General features: G+C 49.6%; 1 protein-coding gene across 2 annotated transcripts in view; it reads right to left on the reverse strand.

Moving 5' to 3' along the window:
* Positions 1-2,616: 2,616 nt before the first annotated feature.
* Positions 2,617-19,176, reverse strand: part of XPO6 (exportin 6) — a 109,272-nt gene continuing 92,712 nt past the window's right edge. For both annotated transcript variants that reach the window (XM_043914582.1, XM_043914581.1), the window contains exons 18-24: positions 12,651-12,806; positions 11,587-11,701; positions 11,252-11,423; positions 9,697-9,858; positions 6,394-6,492; positions 6,015-6,245; positions 2,617-3,299 (exon numbers count right to left, since the gene is read on the reverse strand). In XM_043914582.1, coding sequence (XP_043770517.1) covers positions 3,198-3,299; positions 6,015-6,245; positions 6,394-6,492; positions 9,697-9,858; positions 11,252-11,423; positions 11,587-11,701; positions 12,651-12,806 — 1,037 coding nt within the window. In that variant the 3' untranslated portion in view covers positions 2,617-3,197. The remainder of the gene's footprint in view (positions 3,300-6,014; positions 6,246-6,393; positions 6,493-9,696; positions 9,859-11,251; positions 11,424-11,586; positions 11,702-12,650; positions 12,807-19,176) is intronic.

Here is a 19,176-nt window from a genome sequence, read left to right on the forward strand (position 1 = left end):
CGGGGGGCTCAGAGGCCCTGAGATCCACAAAACCAGGGGCTGACTTGGAGCCTTACAGCACAGACATTTTGCAGCTCTGAAATCTGTTAACTTTCATCCTTCTCCTCAAATAGAAATCAGGCCCCACTAATACCTATCATAAGCTTCAAAAACATTTGATGCAGCAATTTCACATGCAGGACTGAACCTATGGAAATAATCACACAAGTGCACCAAGATTTATGTACATAGATGTTCACTGCAGCATCATTTGTAATTAAAAAAAAAAAAAAAACCTGTAAGCAAATCATGGTTATCACCATATGAAATAATACAATTACTGAACCGAGGTTCATGTGCCCTACGCACAGTGAGACCAAACAATACCAACATGTTGGAGTTTGAGCAGAGAAAAGTTTATTGCAGGGCCACACAAGGAGACAGGAGGCTCATGCCCGCCAAACCCTGAACTCCCTGAAGGATTTCAGAAAAGCATTTTTAAAGGTCAGGTGAGGGAGGAGGGCTGTTGGTTGTCACAAACTTCTTGGTGCGGCAATCTTCCGTTCACGTAGGTTAGGTCAAGATGTTCCTGTAAACCTCCAACAAAACAAATGTCATTCTCTGTTCTACAACTTTTTATCTCCATATGAATAGAAAAATGTTATACTCTTAAAGGTTGGAGCCTTGAGAATGGCCTATCCTGTATATTTTCGGCAATAGGTAATGTTCATAACTCCAAGCAAAAGGAACAGGATACAAAGGTTGAAGCAAAAGAAACAGCTCAAACATGGAGTCAGATTTGTTCTTTCCAATTACAAGAGCATCCAAGGTTTAAAATCATGATTTAGTACAATACATAATAACACTCAGTATAATTCTTAAAAATGGGGCTTCCCTGCTGGCTCAGATGGTAAAGAATCCGCCTGCAATGTATGAGACCCAGGTTCAATCCCTGGGTCAAGAAGATCCCCCCGGAGGAGGGCATGGCAACCCACTGCACTCTTCTTGTCTTGAGAATTCCACGGATAGAGGAGCCTGGTGGGCTACAGTACCTAGGGTCGCAAAGAGTTGGACACGACTGAGTGATTAACACTTAATAACATGAGAAAATGGTCATGTTAAGTAAGTAAAAGGGAGACTACAGAAACAATGGGACCTCAAAAAAAAGGGGGGGGGGGAAGGAATGTGAAAATTGTTCATTTCTGCACACATATAGGAAAGAAAATTCACAGAAATAATCTTTTAAATATTTATTTGGTGGCAGCAGGTCTTTGTTGTGGCACTCGGGATCTTTCCTTGCGGTACACTGCGGTCAGAAGGCATCAGATCAGAGCTCTGTCTGACCTCCCCTGAGGGGAGGTTGCCTTCCTGCAGGTCATCCAGCCTCCTGTCCACCTCCAAGGCCCGGGAGCTCACTACAATCCACACAGCAGGGGCCGTGCCCGTCAGTGTTGGAATGAAAATCCTCCAACCCCCTCACTCCTCAAGGCCTTTCTTCTACCAGCCCAGGTCCTGCCTTGTGTTCCATGAGTGGAGCTCACAGGGGACCAAACCCATCCCCTCACCCCCTCCATCTCCAGGCGTTCAAAAAGCCCTTTCATAATTGCCGGCATAGACAGCGCTCCCAGCCTTGCCACGCAGACAGGTGAGGTAGTATTTATAGCCTGAGAATAATTGGATGCTAATTCCCTTCTGTAGGAGAGTGACTGGAGTTCAATTCCCTCCTCTATGAACTCAGAAGTGGGGCTAGCTGCAGCTGGGAGGCTGTGATTGACAAGGAACAGGGGACTGTGTGCACAGGTGCGTGCATTCACACACACACAGCTCAAACCCGGCCCAGGGCCCCACTCCCACCAAAGTGATTCTTATCAAGAAAGGCCCTGAAGTAGAAGCCATCAGCCAGCTCCCTTCCTCTCCAGTTCTATCGACAACCCAGACCCTGACCCTCACCCACCCTTACTTTCAAAGGGTGAGCATACCTCTTCCTGCCAGGCGTGGTGTTCCTCAGGAGAAGCAACCCTGTCCTGTCAGTCCACTCCCTATCACACCTAAAGCAGGGGTTGCCACTGATCCATTAGCCCAGAAAACTCCCAGGACAAGTGCCATCTCTGCCCAGTGTCAGCTCCCTGACACACCAGCGACCCTGAGCCCCACCCACTCCTCGCCCCCACATGAATGGCTACACCCTCCCTCCCTTCTCCAACCACCGCTCTCAGACGGTCCATCAGGAGACCCCCGCCTCCCTGCCACTCTCGGGAGAGACCCTGGGCCCCTGAGGGGCCCACTTCCTGGGAGGGAGAGGAGTGGACATGACTCGATGAGCAAGGGGGTGGGCACCACCCGGACTCCAGACCCCACTCCACTAGGAAAACCATCAATGGGACCAAGTCCCCCACCCTTCCTGAATGTGAGAAACGGGGGCCCTGAGTCTTCTCGGGGTTAAAGACGTTGTCAAGAAGAGGGTGGAATGGAAGCCAATCCTGGGAAGGGCTCTCCCAGGGCACCGATGCAGGGCCCACCCCTCATGGCCCCACTCCCCGCCAGGCCGGACACTTCACCTGGATGCTGGACCCTAAGGAAGTGTTGTTTTTTCCTCTTGAGAAAGTTTTGAGTGGAAAAGAAGCTCCCTAACCAACGTTTATATAACAACAACATAAGCATTTTATTTTTTCATTAAGCTTCTTAGTTCCTTAGTATCACAATGGAATGATGAGAAAACAAGACCAACCAAAAAAAAAAAAAAACCCCATGAGTCTGCAAATCTCTGACAAAAAGCAGAGACTTCAAGGCAATTTAGGGGGAGGGAGGAGAGGCTTGACGGAAGTGCCAACGTAGTCCCAACATCATGCCTCTCCAGAGCGGGCTGGGCCGGGAGGGGGAGGTGGAATGGTGAGAAGGTGGCACTGTCACAGCTGTCCTTGGCGTTTCTGCCTGGTGACTGATGCATGATCTGCACGGACCACCCCATAGGGTGTCCTGGGGCTGCCCTGGTACCTGGCCGCATGACCCCCGCCTGCTCCAAACACCCCATGCCCTTCAGCCAGTGCTGGGACGCCCCGGAGCCGGTTCTGCTGGGCGGGCAGCGAGAGGAGCGTGGAGGAGTTGTGAGCGTCGGAGGAGCAGCCGAGGCCGCTCAGCAGACGCCAGTGGCCGCAGGCGGAGGTGATGTGGGGGCGGCGGCAGGAGTCGGGGTCCCTCGGGTGTCGAGCAGGCCGCACCTAGAGCTTCACGGTGCCGGGCGGCAGGCTGTCGTTGCAGAGTCTGTAGTAGCGCAGGTCGTTGACCAGCCTGTGCACACTCTGGGTGAACGAGGGCAGGTCCTAGAAGGCAGGGGCACAGCTGCAGCCCAGCCCCACCCGACACCCAGACCACCCACACCTCCCAGCCACCGCTTCCCCTCGGGGTGTTCCCGAGCTCTGCGAACACTCTACCAGACTTGAAACTGTCCTCACTCTTGCCCCACATGTCAGCAAAAGCACGGCGGGAGAACAAGAACGACAGCGGACACGGCCCTAGTGCCCACCACGTGCCAGGCCCTGTCCCCAAGCAGTTCGGAGACGAACTCATTTAATCCTCACAGCCAGCCTGCAACACAGATTGTCAGCACCATCACTGGGAGGAGGAAGAAAGAGAAGCACAGACAGGTTAGGAAACCTGCCCCGGGGGACCCAGTCAGGAAGGGAGGGGGTCCAGACTGCAGTCACTGCCAGGGCTCCCCTTCACCGTGGCCCGCCAGACCCCTCTGCAGAGCTTTCTCCAGCCAGGGCTCCAGGCAGGCCCTGCCAACCAAGAGTCACACACTGGAAGTGGCCTACACGCCACCCAACACCTAGCCTGCTGGCCACAGAGTGCAAACAGAGAAAGTCCCTCACGGGAAGCCCAAAGTCAGCCACAGACCACTGTGGGACCACCAGAGGTCGTCTTCTTCATTTGGGGATTGAATCAATAATGCCGGATTGCAGGTCCACACACATAGGAACATCTACAGTGCTTATCCACACCTGTAAGGCCACCTGGCTAACCTCCCTCCTCTCAAAGCCTGCCTCTTCCAAAAAGGCTACTCGGATACAACCTATTTCCTGGCCTCAGCGGGGGAGGTGAGCGCCTCTGCTCCAAGCTCTCAGAGGCCCGTGGCTCTCCCTGCCCGTGGATAGAGCACAGGTTCCGGAGCCAGAACCCCCAGCTCTGGATCCTGCTTTTTGAATGTACCAACCCCAAGTTCTGTACTGCTGACCTTTCTGAGCCTGGGCTCCTCTGTGAAGCAAGGCTGGCAACAGGACCTACCCACCCTTCACAGTAAGCTGTTGGAAGGCTTAAAGACGCCAACGGAGCTTCCCTGTGGGAAAGAATCCACCTGTCAATGCAGGATCCCCAATCCGGGAAGATCCCACACACAGTGGAGCAACTAAGCCCGTGCAACTACTGAGCCTGTGCTCTCGAACCCGAGAGCCACAGTTACTGAAGCCTGTGCGTCTTAGTTGGTGCTCTATAACAGGAGCCACCACGGCGAGAAGCCTGTGCACCACAACTAGAGAGTAGCCGCCACTCTCTAAAACTAGAGAAAATCCCAAGCAGCAACAAAGACCCAGCCCACCCAAAAATAAATAAATAAAATTATTATTTTTTTAAGTCAAGCACATAAGGTGCCTGACTCAGCGAGGTCCAGAGGGCTCTGCTGCCCATCTTCCCAGCAAGATGCTTGGAGGCAGGGCGAGTGGCGCTCCCGGAACCCCGGCACAGGGCCTGAGATGCAGCCAGCTTCAACTACACGGTGGATGGATGGATGAAGGCACTGACTACTTACTTCATCCTCATGGAAACAAACCCAGGGATGTTTTTAAAATCAGTGGCTCCTGAATGCCAAGTTCAAATTTCTTGAGGGAAACACAGGAGTACTGCTGCAAAAGCACCCCAGGTGCTTGATGCATACTGAGATTTGAAAGCCACTGTTTTAAATCCAGAAGTTGACCAACAAAAACACAGTTAGAAACCAACCACTGAACATCAGGGCCTCCAGGACAAGGATGACAGAAATACCCAACTGGCTGAAGTGAACTTCAAGAAGCTCAGGAGAAAACAAGATCAATCCAGGGAGAGAAAGACTCCGAGACAAGGGAAAACAGGGGCTGAGCCCAGAAAGAAGAATCCCGCCGCGTGTCAGAGAAGACGAGTAAGGAGGATGGGGAGTTTCCTCCAGCAAGAGCAACACGTGACCCAGAAGAGGAAGGTGGAGAGGCTGGTGCACACGGGTCAGGCCAGCAACACCGAGAGGACACAGGAGAGGGAGCAGGCGTCACTGCATCAAGTGTGAGGAGGTGGAAGACAAAAAATTACTGGACAGATAAAGGTCCAGGAAGCGCCTCCTGGCAGGCGAGCAGCAAAGACTTGACAGGGGAAACAGCAAGGAGGAGGGCAGGTGAGGGCCCAGCATGGAGGCCCCAGCGCAGAAGAGGCTGGCACCATGGAACCTAGACACACCAGCAAGGATGGCTTCCCACACTCCAGAGACCTCACCACCCCAATTCCCACCTGAGGGGCTGCCCAGCCCACCTGACCGCCTCCGGGGGAACAGTGTGGGGAAGAGCGTGAAGGCCAGGAGGCTCCTCCCAGGCCCCGGCAGCAGGTCAGCCCCGCTGCGCCTGGCGTCTGAGAAGAGCCAAGGCCCCACCTCTGACCCTGGGCTCCCTCCCAAGCACCAGTCGTCTCGGTCTGTCACAAGTCCAGGCTGTACCAGCTCACTGCCCAGAGGAAACAAGAGCTGGGCCCTGCTCAGAAGTGGGCTCAATGGGGCACAGAGAAGCTGAGACAAACCAGGCGGACAGCTGGGGCCAGAACAGGGGCTGGGGGCTGGGCAGCGGACACAAGGAATATACTCGACACAGGCCACCCCGGGACAGCGCGTGCCCCTCCGTCCACTCACAGCACCGAGTCCCCCAGGAGCCTCGCGAGCTACAGTGGAGCCACCGCGCGCACCCAGCAGGCCCGGGGCAGCCTGCCCCGCCTCTCGGATGGCCGCCGGGCCTCCCTCTCCTCACCCGATCCATCTTGAAGTTGCGCCCCAGCACGTTTTTCTGGTTGGCATCCACACCATCGCAGCTGGAGAGGAACTCCGGGAGGAAGGCCGTGAAGAAGCCGTCGAAGTCCACGGAGGCCATGTTGTAGACGGCGATGCCGATGTCCTCCTGCAGCAGGTCGTGGGACCTGTGCACCAGGACCTGGAGCAGCACGTTCACAAACTGGAAGAGCATGGTGCTCCGGAAGATCTTCTACAGACAGACAGACAGATGGACCAGAGCGGGCTGAGCGACAGCCTGGCAGGCTCCGCAGCCACTGACCCACGGAGGAGGGACTAGGCCTGGGCCCATGACACCCTTGACGACGAAACCTGTGTCTGAGAGGCGGTGGGGCACTCACCTTGTGGTACAGCTTCTGCTTGGTGTTGAGGGTCTCCAAGTAAAACAGGTTTTGTTTAAATAGGTGGATGTCGGGCTGGAGAAAGGACTGTCCAAAAGCCTAGGAAATAAGACCACCGTTTTATTAGCTCCAGCCCTTCCAGGGCACCGCCCTACGCCCAGAGACCCGACACTCGCTGGCAGCTCCCCGGCCAACACAGGGTGAGGGCACGTACTGCCTGCTCTCCTGGCTCATCTGGTCAGATCTGTGTAGTCTGAGCTCCCAAGAACTCCCCACTGGGCCTCACTTAATTTGGCTGCATTTTGACCCTTTTGTAATAAACCTCTAACCCCCTTCACAGGGCCTGTCTTTGGAGGAAGAAGCTAACACCTCTAGGCAAATACCTCAGCCATCACAGCAGACAGCAGAGGTTGCCCACCCCCAGCTCATGCCAACCACTCACCCATAAGCCACCCTCTCCTTGGCATCCCAGGTCTTACAAACCACAAATCCTTGGAGCTCCTGCACAACCGGCTGCCTCTGCCTTGGGGTTAAGCAATAGCTCATCTTTAAACTGCTTTGCAGGATCTGAGCTGAGGAATTCCGTTACTCGTTCACCCTCCCCACTCCAAGTACAAAGAGCCCTGCTCCAACAGGAAGTGACTGAGAAGGGGGCTTTCCTGGGGCTTCAGTGGTAACGAATCCGCCTTCCAATGCAGGAGACATAGGTTCCATCCCTGATCATAGGCCACGGAGCAACTGAGGCCGTGGGCCACAACTACTGAGCCTGTCTCCAGAGCCTGGGAACCACTACTGAAGCCCGCACACCCTAGAGCCTGCACTCCGCAGTAAGAGAAGCCATGGCAATGAGAAGCCTGTGTCCTACAACCAGAGAGTAGCCCCCGCTTGCTACTAGAAAGCTAGAGAAAAGCCCTCCTGCAGCAATGAAGACCCAGCACAGCCAAAAATAACAATAAATAAATAAAAATTATAAAAAAAGTCTGACTGAGGAGGAGTAGGGTAGGCCAATGAAACACAAACCTATCAGTGGGCAGGACACATCCCACAGTAGGCTGGCTGGCAGCTTCATCATTCTGTCCGTGGGCTCCTAAACTATGAGAAGAGGGTCTTATAATCCTTGTGCCGTGATGAAATCTTCATGACGTCCAATGGTTTTATTTTTTAATCATGTTTATTGAAGTGTAACAGAGTAAAATTTACCCCTTTGATGTTCGCCAGCGTGTGGTTCTAAGCAATACACAGAGGCATCTAACCACCACAACGATCAATAACAGTTTCCTCTCCTCAGAAAGTCCCATCACGCCCGACCCGTGGTCAGTCCTCGCCCTCTTGCTGTTGCTCTTGTTCAGTCACTAAGTTGTGCCCAACTCTGCGATTCCATGGACTGCAGCACACCAGGCTTCCCTGTCCCCCACAATCTCTCAGAGTATGCGCAAATTCATGTCTGTTGAGTCAGTGATGCTATCTAACTAACCATCTTTTCCTCTGCTGCCCCCTTTCTCCTTCAATCTTTCCCAGCATCAGGGTCTTTTCCATTGAGTCAGCTCTTTGCACCAGGTGGCCAAAGTACTGGAGCTTCACCTTCAGCATCAGTCCTTCCAGTGAATAATCAGGACTGGTTTCCTTTAGGATTGGCTGGTTTGATCTCCTTGCAGTCCAAGGGACTCTCAAGAGTCTTCTCCATGACCACAATTCGAAAGCATGAATTCTTTGGCACTCAGCCTTCTTTATGGTTCAACTCTCACATCCATACATGACTACTGGAAAAACCATAGCTTGGACTATACAGACCTTTACCTTTGTCAGCAGAGTGATGTCTCTGGTTCTTAATACGTTGTCTAGGTTTGTCATAGCTTTCCTTCCAAGGAGCAAGTGTCTTTTAATTTCATGGCTTTCCTCTCCCCCTACCCCTAGGCAACCACTGCTCACTCTCTGTTCCTCTAGACTTGCTTTTTCCAAAACACATGTCATATGATGAGATGGAATCAGCAGTGTTTCCAAAGCAACCCTTTGGAGCTGGTTTCTTTGCACTGGGTGGAATGTACTGGGAGGCCGGGGCATTGCTGCATCAACAGTGCCTTTTCACTGCTGGGGGCAGGTGTCAACAGTCTATCTAGTCAACGCCTGATAGATATTTGGACTGTTTCCAGCTTTTGGCAATTGGGAAAAAAGCGGCTGTAACATTTCTGTACAGGCTGTGAGAATACATGTCTTCATTTACCTTAGGTAAAAAATTTAGAGGTGAGATTGCTAGATTATGGAGTAACTACATGTTTAACTTTATAAGAAACTGCCAAACTGTGAAGCTGTTTTACAAAGTGGCTTTTACCAGCCCTGAGTGGAAGACCAGCCATCTGTCAACCAAAAGCATCTTGAAAGCAAGGACAGAGTAGAAGGAGGAGGTAGGAGGGGAGGGGAGAAGGCACCCGAATACTCCAAACCCAGGCCGGCCTTGGGGTGTCGGAAATGGAAGAACGGCAAAATAACTGCCGAGACCAGGGGTGCAACAACTGCTCTTCCACACCGGGAGTGTGTCTCATGCGTGTGTGTGCTGGAGGGGAGCAAAAGTGAAGAACAGTAGAACCTCTCTGGCTTCTCTGTGAGGAAAAACTAGCACTGAAAAACCAGAAAACAAAAAGAACCCTCTACTCTGACCAAGGCTCAGAATAAAAAAGTTGTACAGCTGAGAGGAGAACGAGGAGCGTGCCCGAAAGCAGCCAGGGAGCAGCTGCCACCCTGTGTGCTCAGCCCCCAGAGCTCACAACCGTCACACCTGATCGAAAAGGGAGACTGGCTCCCAGGGCAGTGCCTCTCCCAACGTGGCACAAGCCAGAATTATCTTTGAAAAATGCAGATCGATCACAACAGTGCTGCGGGTGAGGAGGCCCAGGTGGACCTGATGCAGGCGGCTGCCTTACATGTGGGTTAACTCCACCGTAAGGCAGAGGGAACTGACATGGACCCAGCACTCCCAGTACCAGGAACACCATGGATGCTCTCATGTAACCTACAACAAAGCTATGAGACAGGCAGTGTTACCCCTACTTCACAGATGGAGAGACCGAGGCTCCAGAAGTTAACTAACATCACAGGTACTAGAGCAAGAACTGAGCTTCAGACCCAAGACCACGAGGCTTCAAAGCACCATTGTGTGCTACCCGCTGCAGGGGCCACATTAGAGGAAGGGGGACCATGAGCCGGAGAAGCCAAGCAAGGGACAGTCGGCCAACAGATGCACTGGCATCCAGAATGGGGCCTGCCTGTTTGTGGATCCCACGCAGCCTCACGAACTCTCCAGGTTACCTGCATGATGGCACTGAACTGCGGTTGGTTCTCCATCTGCTCCTCAGCCATGCCCCTCTGCACACTCGCCAGGACGGTGGACTTGAAGAAGTACCTCCAGTTGTGATGGAGCGTCCGGAAAAGGAGCTCAAACAGCTCTGCCTTCACATCAGGGGAGGGGCGCTGCGGAGACACACACAGACCCTCGTACCTTCCCTTCCCAAGGCTCAGGGGCCACCCATGGCCCAGTCCCAGCACAGGGACGAGGTCTGAGACGCCTGTTGAGAGTCAGCAGCATGCCCCCTTCCGCGTGGCTCTAATCCCGTCCAGCCCCGCCGTGAGCCAGCAGTTCAAATGAGGAGTTTGTTCTCATCACATCTAGCACCCCACAGGCCTGCAGTTCAAACGAGGATCACACAGGCCAAGACAGGGCCAGAGCTGAGACACACAATGCCTGGGGTCAGTGCCAAGGGTCCCTTTTTCTGATGGAAGCACTCACAGCTTTTCAAGCTAAGAAAAAATGTTCCTAAGTGGAAAAACAATTAGGACTATGGATTTCCTGTTTAGAAAGCAGTTGATCTGATCCGTCATTTCCTTTGCCAGAATTAAAAAAAAAAAGTGTCCCATGCAACCTCTGAGGATAGAGACAGATGAGAAGGCTGCCCTCTATAGAAAAGGAGTTTAAAGGGCACTTAGAAACCACCAAAAGCAGCATGAGAGGGCCTCCAGGTGGAGGTGGCACCTCACGGGGGAGGCAGCTCCTGGTGCTAACTGCTCTCCGAGTCTGTCTCCTCTTTCACTGGCAGGAGGAGAAGAGGGAGGCAGGCTTAGCAATAATTTGCTAATTTATCAAAAAAATCTCCAAGTCGTGGAAGATCATGACAGGTCACATTATTCCATGTGTCTTGGCAGAAGTCAACATTATAAGGCCCAGATCTATTTAATCCAGCCTTGACTGAAATCAAGACCAGGGGGCACCAGCTTCCATGACAGGAACCTTCAGAGGGCCAGGATGTGTTTAATGACACAAAGCAACTGGACTGACTTACGCCTTAGCTTGGGCAGTTAGAAAGGTTAGCCCTTGTTTACGAAACTGTCACAGAAAACTTTAGTTAAAAATATACTGATTCTGAATTTGGTCATGCTGAGTGGCTATTTTCTGAGAAGGACAAGGAGCTTTCTAATGATGAAAACCTTGAATGGTTCTAGGAACTTGTTTTGTACGCTTGAGATTATGAAAGTTCTTAACAGGAAAGTATTATAAAATTTTGGTATTATAATGTTTGTTGTATCTGCTGGAGAAAACCACATATTCACCTAAAGCTATCAACTATTTCTCATGGGAGGCTGATCTTCCCAACCAAGCAACCTCATGACAATGAACCTGCTATGCTTATACTAGATTAGTTCTAATTAACTCAACTAGTGTACCAAGCTAGTAGCATTCTCAGAAATATTATCTTATGAGAAAAATAAAATAACTAATAAATTTGTTTTAAAACACAACACCTTTTCCTCAGTATCTCATTCCCTCCCCAGTCACAGGCAGCACGGGAGACCACCCAGCCCCTCGTACCTCGGCAATGATGGGATACACCTGCTCCATGCACAGGGCGATGATGCTGGGGAGGAAGGGCTTGAACACCTGGCCAGGCTCCTGGACCACCACCTGCAGGATCTTCAGGAACTTCTCGACCACCCGGCAGCCAGTACTGCCTTCATGGAGGATGCTCTCAGCCAACTGTTCTCTGAAGACAAGAGAAAGCATACCATAGCCAAGGAAATGGCTCTCTGGGAGCAGCACGTGGCAAGTGAAGAAAGGGAGCAAAAAGGCCCATGCTTAGCAGCCAGGTCCCACCACTTCTCATGTGGAGCCTGAAAACCATGGACAGCGAGCGGGTCAGTGGTTACCTGGTAAACATATTGAGGAAAGTCTGTATGATCTGCTCAGTGAAAGGCACGCCCATCTGGACTCTAAGGCCTCGAAACAGAGTAAGGAAGAAGCTCAGCATTTCATCAGTCACATCTAAATAAAGGGACAAAGTGAGTGATCAGAGGCACATACACAGGCATGAAGAGCAGCCCCTGGCTAGATGCACCTCCTCCTGCAATCTGCACTATCTTCTCTCGCTCTAAGGCTTCCTGCAGGAAAAAATTTAGCCAGGACCATCAGAGCCAATGACAGAAAGTGGAAAATGATTAAGGACATGCTGAGAAAACAGCCCTGGTACAGACAACTCCGCCCAATGGCTCATGGTAGGGAATGAAGGTCATCTTGAAGCCACCCTCAATGCCCAGCATCCAGCGCTGTGCAGAGCGCTCACTGTGGCTGGGTCATCTTGTGCTCGCGGATGCGACTACTGAACTGGGTCAGCACCTGAGGGCTTCAGCCACTTCTCTCTGCAGTTGGGTCCAGGGTCAAGTGGCTGAAAGTAGATAATGGTGTACTTCTGATTGCATGCCCCTGGGCCATTAAATGGACTAACTGCCGAAAATATTGGTTACATTTAGTGTGGCTGCACTTCCAGATCTCAAAAATCATCTGTACAGCATGTTCTGGCTTCAACCACATACACTCGGGGGCAATTAGTGAGGATCTGCTGACTGAGAAGCCCTGATATCTCTCTCACAAGACTGACAGGACCAGTCACTGCTCAGGAGCCAGGCCAGCACAGAGACCCAGAGAGAGCTTCCCTGAGCAAGGATGACAGAGTGTGGGGAGGGTTAGCATCTCAGCGAAACCCACCTTGCCATGTAATAAATAAGTAGAACCCTCAGAAAAAGCTCTATGTCGGCCCTGGAATAACGCCCCATCCACTGACATGTTCCCAAGTGACTCAGCACCTCACGACGTCACCGCCCTCAGCCTGCCCTCGAGTCTGCGCTGCCGACCAACTCGGCCTGCCCTACAGAGCTAGGCAGGACTCTGGGTCCTGTCAGAACCACCCGGCAGGGCTCCCGTGGCCAGCTCCTACCTGACTGATGGATGAAAGCTGGAAAGAGGGCCAGGGAGACCTGAACGGATTCCTGCAGCGACTGATAGCAGATCTGTCGGGACTTGGTGGATTCCCCAGAGATGTTCTCCACGATGTCTTCTAAGACACTAAGTGTCTGGTGGATGATCACTTTGGCTGCAAACCAAGAGTGAACTGCAGGTTATGACTTGTCTGAGGAGAAAAGCAGAGTAAGAGGGAACACCAAGAAGAGGAGGAAATCTGCAAAGGTCTTTCTTTGAAGGACAGTCACACAGAAACCTCTCTTGACTGAGTTCTCAATCTCTGTCTGGATCTCTCTGTATCTTCTTTCTCTTTTATTCCCTTTTTACTGTCAGGACTCCAATTGCCTGCCAGCCAGCCTGTTCAGTGTTTTGCCTCTATTCTGCCTCTTATCACGTGAAACACGTCCACAGAGAAGATGAAGTGTCCCTCGGGTTTGGGGTCTTGGACTTGAGACTTTAAGATGGGAACAGACTAGTGAGGATGTGAGGGTCAGAAGGGCCCAGGTGGGAAGGGACACATGCAGATGGAACCCTCCCCTCCACCTCCCCATAAGACTCCAGCCTGACAGCCCACACAAGCACCTGCTGGGCACACCTACTGCTGCCTCGTTCATCAACTGCCTCATCAGATCTGTCTCTTGGGGCTGAAAATATATTACTATTATCATATTGCGTTACGGGGCTTTCCAGGTGGCACTAGTGGCAAAGAACCTGCCTGCAATATAGGAGATGCAGGAGACACGGGTTCAGTTCCTGGGTTGAGAAGACCCCCTGGAGGAGGGCACTGCAACCCACTCCAGGATCCTTGCCTGGAAAATCCCAGGGACAGAGCAGCCTGGTGGGCTACAGCCACAGAGGTGCAAAGAGTTGGACATGACTGAAGCGACTGAGCACACATGTATGGACGCATACTGCATTGTATTTTTGTAATCTATGTTTCATATTGTATTATATATTATTGACAATACATACTTATAACACTCCCCTGAGGCAGGAGCTCACTGATGACTCCACATAGCACACAGGGGAAACAGAGGCAGTGTGGCCAGCAAACAGGCAGGATCTCAGAGGATAGAGCGAGGGGGCCTGGCTGTGAACTGCACATGGTCAACACTGCTCCACATGGGGGAAGGATCCTCATCAGCAAGCCAGGGTTGGCCAACAGCCCCCAGATATGCGAGGCTGCTGTGAGGATTAGAGACAAGCTTCAGAGTGATTCCAGCGAAGCACCCAGCATATCAGGAGCTTCCCAGGGAAGCTGTCACCATTCCCCAGCTCCAGTGGGGTTTCTCTTCCCATCAGCTGCCTCAAGAAGCAGCTCCCGGGCTCAGCCTGAATTTGGCAGACTTGACCCTGGTGGAGCTCCAGTAGAGGAACCAGAGCTAGGCTGAGCACCAGCCTCCACCTGGCAAGGCTCACTGGGTGGCCCTGACCTCCAGAGCCCACCAGCCTCTGGGCACCACAGCAGCTTCAGAGAAGCAAACAACAGAAAGAATCTGGGCTTTAGAGGTGGGTGGATCCAGTGCTGGCTCCTGACTCTGCTTATTCTGAATCTTGGTTTCCTCATCTGGGAATGTGGAGATGACACCGCCTCCCTCACGGAACTGGGCAACAAAGAGAACAATGGCTCCCACAGGCCTGGCCCACTAAAGGCTGGTCCCCGGGTGTCAGAAGCCGAAGCAAAGGCACCCGTGCTCCTGAACGAGCTGCTCACTCCCAGCACGCAGGCACTCACTGAGCCGGAAAACTGCACTGGGGAGACACCACCCCAGGGACACCAGGCACAGGGGAGGCAGCTCAGGGGGAAGAGCAAAGAGTCAAGAGACTGACCAAAATCTGCTGTGTAAGGACACTTACAAGAACCAAGATTTATCTGCAAAAACGTCCAAGTGGAAGACTAAAAGTTCCATTCAATTAGGCAGTAATAGGAAAATGGACTAAATATGCAAAAGTAGGAAATATGGACATTGGTACTCCACAGGATACGATGATATAAAACCATTAAAGACAGTGCTCTCGAGGAGACAAGGACAATGTGATGATAAGTGATGAAGACATTCAGACCCAAATCGGATTCCTAACACCCCCACTTTCTCTATGATCCAGAGCAACTTATGCCTGCCAGGCTCTGGGTAGGGGTGGAGAGCAGGGAGGGCTACCTTGCCAGTGGAGAGACTGGCAGACACAGCCTGAAGCTGGTGACCACACTGAGCATCGTCAATAATGAGACAAACAGACGCAATGAAGTAGAAATACAAGTCACTACCTAGGTGGTACTCCTGCCAGAAACTGCTGGGAACAATCAGAAGAAACAAGAGTATGGGACATTCCACAAGAAAACAGGTCTGGATGCTTTAAAAATGCCAATGTCATTAAAAAAAAAAAAAAAAACTAGAAACATTTCTTTTCTGGAGACTAAAGAGATGTGACAACTAAATATAACTCATGATTCTTGAAAATAACCCTTTTAAAAAGCAAAAAGGACATTCTGATAACTAGGGAAATTTTTAAAGTGATCTATATGTTAAAAGACTTTACTGCAACAACGTTCCTCAGCTTGGGTGCTCTGGTGACATAACAGAATATCTTGTTCTCAAAGATAGAGTATTTAGGGATAAAGTGTTGATGTCAGCAACTTCCTTTAAATGGCTCAGTTAAAAAGAAAAAGTTTGTGAGGTTGGGAAGAACAAAAGCGTGGCAAAATACTAACAACTGGTGAATGCTGGTGAAAGATACATAGTTGCTCATTTTCTCAATCTTGTAACTATTCTGTAGATTTGGAAACTTCTCAAAGTATAAAGTTGGAAAATCTTTCCAGGCCTTCATTTATCACTTCAGCAAGCAAGATGAAATAACGTACATAAAGTTCTCAGCCCAGTGCCTGGGACACAGTACACACTCAACAAACATTACCTATGGTTTTCCATTATGCTCAGCACATATTTTCTCACCTGGTGGCATCACTCTTCCCACCCTGCTCTGGAGTTAAGCCCTGACCCTATAATCGTTCACTCTGGCCAATGCGACGGGAGAGGAAACGATAAGTGTCACGTCTAGGCGAGAGCTTTAGGAACACTGCACAATTCACCACGCTCCCTTCCCAGGTTAAGCACAGACTGCAACAGAGCCATCACCAGCCTGGGTCCCTGAGTGAGCAGAGTAAGTATGACCCCCACAAACCCCTGACCCAAGCCGGACATGTAGTATGAGCAAGAAGTAAGTGTTTTCCCTGCCTTAAGCCACTAAGGCTTTGGGGATTGTCTGTCACCACCCAGTATTAACGTAGCCTGTGCTACCTGATATAAGTGCATGTGAGATAAAGTGAGAAAAGAAGATCATTACACTTTATAAAACATGATTCCACAGCAGCTGTATCTAATCCCTGGGCAGATTACTTAATCTTCACATACCTTGATTTCCTCATGGATAAAAGCAGGATAATTAACATTACCTAACTCAGAAAGCTGATATCAGAATTCGATGAATTACTGAATGTAAAACACTTAGAACCAGGATTAGACAAATACCAGACTTTGAAGGTTGATGCTGGCACAGCCAGAGAGGTGATGAAGATACAAGATCACCAAAACAAGAGCCTAGCACACAGTATGCCCTTATTAAGCCAGCCATTCTTATACAGCTATGTAACTATAAAATATATTTACAAATGAAAAGGGAAGACAACGGGGAATTATAATAAACCTTAACTGCAAGAGAAGTCTTTCCTCTTCTCCTTTGCTCTTCACGTCTCTTCTTTTCACAGCTATTTGTAAGGCCTCCTCAGACAACCATTTTGCTTTTTTGCATTTCTTTTTCTTGGGGATGGTCTTGATTCCTGTCTCTTATACAATGTCATGAACCTCCATCCATAGTTCATCAGGCACTCTATCAGATCTAGTCCCTTAAATCTATTTCTCACTTCCACTGTATAATCGTAAGGGATCTGATTTAGGTCATACCTGAATGGTCCAGTGGTTTTCCCTACTTTCTTCAATTTAAGTCTGATTTTGGCAATAAGGAGTTCATGATCTGAGCCACAGTCAGCTCCTGGTCTTGTTTTTGCTGACTTCATAGAGCTTCTCTATCTTTGGCTACAAAAAATATAATCACTCTGATTTCAGTGTTGACCATCTGGTGAATGTCCATGTGTAGAGTCTTCTTTTGTGTTGTTGGAAGACAGTGTTTGCTATAACCAGTGCGTTCTCTTGGCAAAACTCTGTTAGCCTTTTACCCTGCTTCTTTCTGTACTCCAAGGCCAAATTTGCCAGTTACTCCAGGTGTTTCCTGACTTCCTGCTTTTGCATTCCAAAAGTATGCCAAAAGCCTTTGACTATGCCAAAGCCTTTGACTGTGTGGATCACAATAAATTGTGGAAAATTCTGAAAGAGATGGGAATACCAGACCACCTGACCTGCCTCTTGAGAAATCTGTATGCAGGTCAGGAAGCAACAGCTAGAACTGGACATGGAACAACAGACTGGTTTCAAATAGGAAAAGGGGTACGTCACGTCTGTATATTGTCACCCTGCTTATTGAACTTATATGTAGAGTACATCATGAGAAACGCTGGGCTGGATGAAGCACAAGCTGGAATCAAGATTGCTGGGAGAAATATCAATAACTTCAGATATGCAGATGACACCACCCTTATGGCAGAAAGTGAAGAACAACTAAAGAGCCTCTTGATGAAATGAAAGAGGAAAGTGAAGAAGTTGGTTTAAAGCTCAACACTGAGAAAACTAAGATCATGGCATCCAGCCCCATCACTTCATGGCAAATAGATGGGGAAACAGTGGAAACAGTGACTGGCTGTATTCTCTTGGGCTCCAAAATCACTGCAGATGGTGACTGCAGCCATGAAATTAAAAGATGCTTGCTCCTTGGCAGGAAAGTTCTGACCAACCTAGACAGCATATTAAAAAGCAGAGACATTACTTTGCCAACAAAGGTCCGTCTAGTCAAGGCTATGGTTTTTCCAGTGTTCATGTATGGATGTGAGAGTTGGACTATAAAGAAAGCTGAGCACCAAAGAATAGATGCTTTTGAACTGTGGTGTTGGAGAAGACTCTTGAGAGTCCCTTGGACTGCAAAGAGATCCAACCAGTCCATCCTAAGGGAGATCAGTCCTGAGTGTTCATTGGAAGGACTGATGTTGAAGCTGAAACTCCGATACTTTGGCCACCTGATGGGAGAGCTGACTCATTTGAAAAGACCCTGATGCTGGGAAAGATTGAAGGTGGGAGAAGAAGAGGACGACAGAGGATGAGATGGTTGGATGACATCACCGACTCAATGGACATGAGTTTGGGTAAACTCCGGGAGTTGGTGATGGACAGGGAGGCCTGGCGTGCTGCAGTCCATGGGGTCGCAAAGAGTTGGACATGACTGAGCGACTGAACTGAAATGAACTGACAAGAGGAGTCAAGACAGGCTTGCAGGGGGAGCTATTACTCCCTACCATGCACTGTCAATTACTCCAAACAGGTAGATATTACCCACTTCATCCAGCAGGAAGGAGAAAACTACTCTTCTTTCTCAAGACAATTCAGCTAAGCAGAGACTGTAACAGCCCAACCAATGAGAAGCCCTCATATTTTGGACTCCCAACTTCTTTCAGTGGACTCTGGTTATTACATCCTCTCAACCCTCCCTTTGCCCTATAAAAACAAGTGCCCCTTCCTAGCTCTTTGAATCTGCCTATGGTCCGCCACAGTCCTCATAACCTGAAAATTGCAATTCTTCTGGCTATTCATGAATAAACTTGCTTTTGCTGGTAAAATAATTGACTATTACTAAAGCTGACAACAATGACAAAATAGTTAAAAGGGTTACTTTCCAAAATACTAAAAATGGTGAGACTTAAAGAGTTCCCTTTTCCATCTGTATACTATTCTAGTATTTTTATATAATGAGCTTATGATATTATTCTTAATTGTAAAAGTAATGTACTTTAAAAAGAATGTTGAATATATATTATTAATATGTCACAAAGCATTTTTGTTGACATCATCCAAAAATGTTCTATTATTTTCTCACTGTGAAAATAGACAATTTACAAACTATCTCTGTAATATTTGTTATTTCAGGAAGATTGTTCAGAGAAATCTGATGCCTTTTACTTGAACAACTGAATTCTTTTTCTCCCTTCTTCAATATAAACAACCAAACTTGAAGATACCAAACTCCATCACTTTTGAAGATACCAAGCTCTTTCAAAGCCTCTAAAACATTTATAATTTGAGAAAGGTTAAAAACAGTCAAAAGATAGTTTCCTGTTTCCCAGTGTGGAGAAGTGAACTGCTGTGACTGCTTATGCAAGTACCTGAGATGGATCAACAATCACTGAAGGGTTTTTACCCACAGAAGGCATCATCAAATAGGGTCTTCAAACGGATGTATTTCTTATTGTTGACATTTTAAGTAAGAGACGGGCACCCTGCATTCAGGGATCAGGTCCATGTGATGTCCTGAGTCACCTCTGTGGCTGAGCAGCAGGGTGATGG

The sequence above is a fragment of the Cervus elaphus genome, chromosome 10, assembly GCF_910594005.1.
Source record: "Cervus elaphus chromosome 10, mCerEla1.1, whole genome shotgun sequence".
In the NCBI taxonomy this organism is placed as follows: domain Eukaryota; kingdom Metazoa; phylum Chordata; class Mammalia; order Artiodactyla; family Cervidae; genus Cervus; species Cervus elaphus.